Source organism: Octopus bimaculoides, chromosome 17, assembly GCF_001194135.2.
Source record: "Octopus bimaculoides isolate UCB-OBI-ISO-001 chromosome 17, ASM119413v2, whole genome shotgun sequence".
Lineage (NCBI taxonomy): Eukaryota > Metazoa > Mollusca > Cephalopoda > Octopoda > Octopodidae > Octopus > Octopus bimaculoides.
In genome coordinates, this window is record NC_068997.1 from 48,852,929 (window position 1) to 48,855,369 (window position 2,441).

At 40.9% G+C, this 2,441-nt stretch overlaps 1 protein-coding gene across 2 annotated transcripts in view; it reads left to right on the forward strand.

Moving 5' to 3' along the window:
* Window positions 1-1,261, forward strand: part of LOC106868213 (uncharacterized) — a 15,464-nt gene extending 14,203 nt beyond the window's left edge. For both annotated transcript variants that reach the window (XM_014913377.2, XM_014913376.2), the window contains one exon: window positions 856-1,261. In XM_014913377.2, coding sequence (XP_014768863.1) covers window positions 856-1,052 — 197 coding nt within the window. In that variant the 3' untranslated portion in view covers window positions 1,053-1,261. The remainder of the gene's footprint in view (window positions 1-855) is intronic.
* Window positions 1,262-2,441: the final 1,180 nt, after the last annotated feature.

Sequence of the window (2,441 nt, forward strand, 5' to 3'; positions counted from 1 at the left end):
TAGTCTGTGATTTTTGTCATTGACAGGAAGTCGGGACAAAGAGTCAACATGAAAGTTTGCGTTAAACTTAGGATGTCTGCTACCGAGACATTGAGCATACTTCGTCAAGATTACAGGCTGACGAGGCAAGCGTCAAACGCAATGTTTCGAGTGGCATGGGCGCTTCAAAAGCGGAAGAAGATCTCCGGAAGACGATGCGCGATCTGGAAGACCGATGACGGGCATCACCCTGGAAATGTGAAGAAATGTCCCCTGTCTCCGAACTCTTCTGACTCACAAGGCTTTGGTCGGCCCGAGGCTATAGTAGAAGACACTTGCCCAAGATGCCATGCAGTGGGACTGAACCCGGAGCCATGTGGTTCAGTGGTTGGTAAGCAAGCTACTTACCACACAGCCACTCCTTTCTTCCAGGAAAATTGACACCTGACTCTTCAAAGAAAGCTTCAAATGTAACTAATAGAAACTCTTCATGAAAATGGACAAAATTTGTCATCGTGGTGTTAGCAATTTGGCATCGTGGCGTTATAGATAGATAGATAGATAGATAGATAGATAGATAGATAGATAGATAGATAGATAGATAGACAGACAGATAGATAGATAGATAGATAGATAGATAGATAGACAGATAGATAGATAGATAGATAGATAGATAGATAGATAGATAGATAGATAGACAGACAGATAGATAGATAGATAGATAGATAGATAGTATATGAATAAAAATACATCTGAGTCTGCATGTATGGGCGCGTGTATGTGTTTTTAAATGAATGAAGGCGTAGATATATGAACATTCACGAATATAAATACAGAATTTTGTAACAGATGTTCCTTCTTTTCCTATTTTTACAGAGAGAAGCGCTCTTAGCAGTGACTCTATGAAGAGGAGTGCTCGTTTTAAGGGTCAACAGAATACATTTGGCGACATAATGATGATAACATTCAAATTTGTCGATGGCAGAATGGCGTGTGCAATCAAATGCATGGAAACTCTGGGATGTGTAGGATTCAGATATTACTCAGACTGTGAAATAGCTCTAAAGTACTGATTTTGGAAAGAATGTTTTAAAATATATTCTTCACATGAATGCACCCACATACGCACACACCTACACATATGCAAACGCCTACACACAAACTCTCATGCACACACTCACACAAATACTTACACACGTAAACACACACAGCTACACACACACACACACACACACACACACACACACACACACACACACACACACACACACACACACACACACACACACACACACACGTACATATACGAGAACACACGCGGGTTAACACATCATTACACACACTTGCATACATACAAATACACAAACACAAGTTCGCATACACATGTGGCACACACAGCTACACACCTATATACACACCAGCGCGCACCTGCAAACATGTTCTTGCGCTCCAGGTAAACACATACATTTAAACGCACTCACATGCCCCTACACTCATACACGTGTATACACATGTATACACACACAGACACGCACATACATTGACACACAGACACTGAGACCTGCTTACGCACACACGTATAAACATACGTACACGCGCTCTCACACACACACACTCACACTCACACACACATGTACACGCGTATGTACACACAAACGTACACACCTCCTGACCTACACACGCATACGCACACATTCACACGCACATGTACAGATACACGTGAACAGGCACACGTACAGAAATACTGGCCCACATACGCTACACACACACATACATACACTCTCACGCGCACACACAGATATATACACACACGCGCACACACAGATATACACGCGCACGCGCGCGCATATATTTACACGCACAGAGAAAATATATGTGTTTTTTGTTGCAGGATTTACAGAAATCTGAGACATTCTTCTCATTTCGAAAGATATCCTAGGTTGTCCATAATATATATTGGAAATATATAAGTTCCCCGATTAACTTTGTATTAGCAATGGTTTTGAAAATAACTTCATTGTCACAACGGTGTTTCTATCTGGAAGCTACAAGTATCACAAAGGCTTCGTGACACTGACCAACAATTATTTTGAAATTTAGCACGTGTTCGAATTTTAATTGCACTAATTTCTTTTATGGATGTGAAATAATTCTATGTCAAATATTTCTGAAATATATTTCCCATTTTTTTAATGCTTTATATATCTAATGCAGACGCTTATCTAAAAGCGCACATACTCACAAACAGATATATCGCCATATACGCATATACACGCAAATATGCATACACACATTTGTGCCTACAGGTATGCATATATGCCTACATACGAAAATAGATACATACACTCATACACACACACAAATACATACAAATGCACACACATACGCACGCACTCACCTACCACATTCCACTCTACCCCTCCAACGAAGCGTTCTCCGAACCTTCCGGCGACTCCACTCCG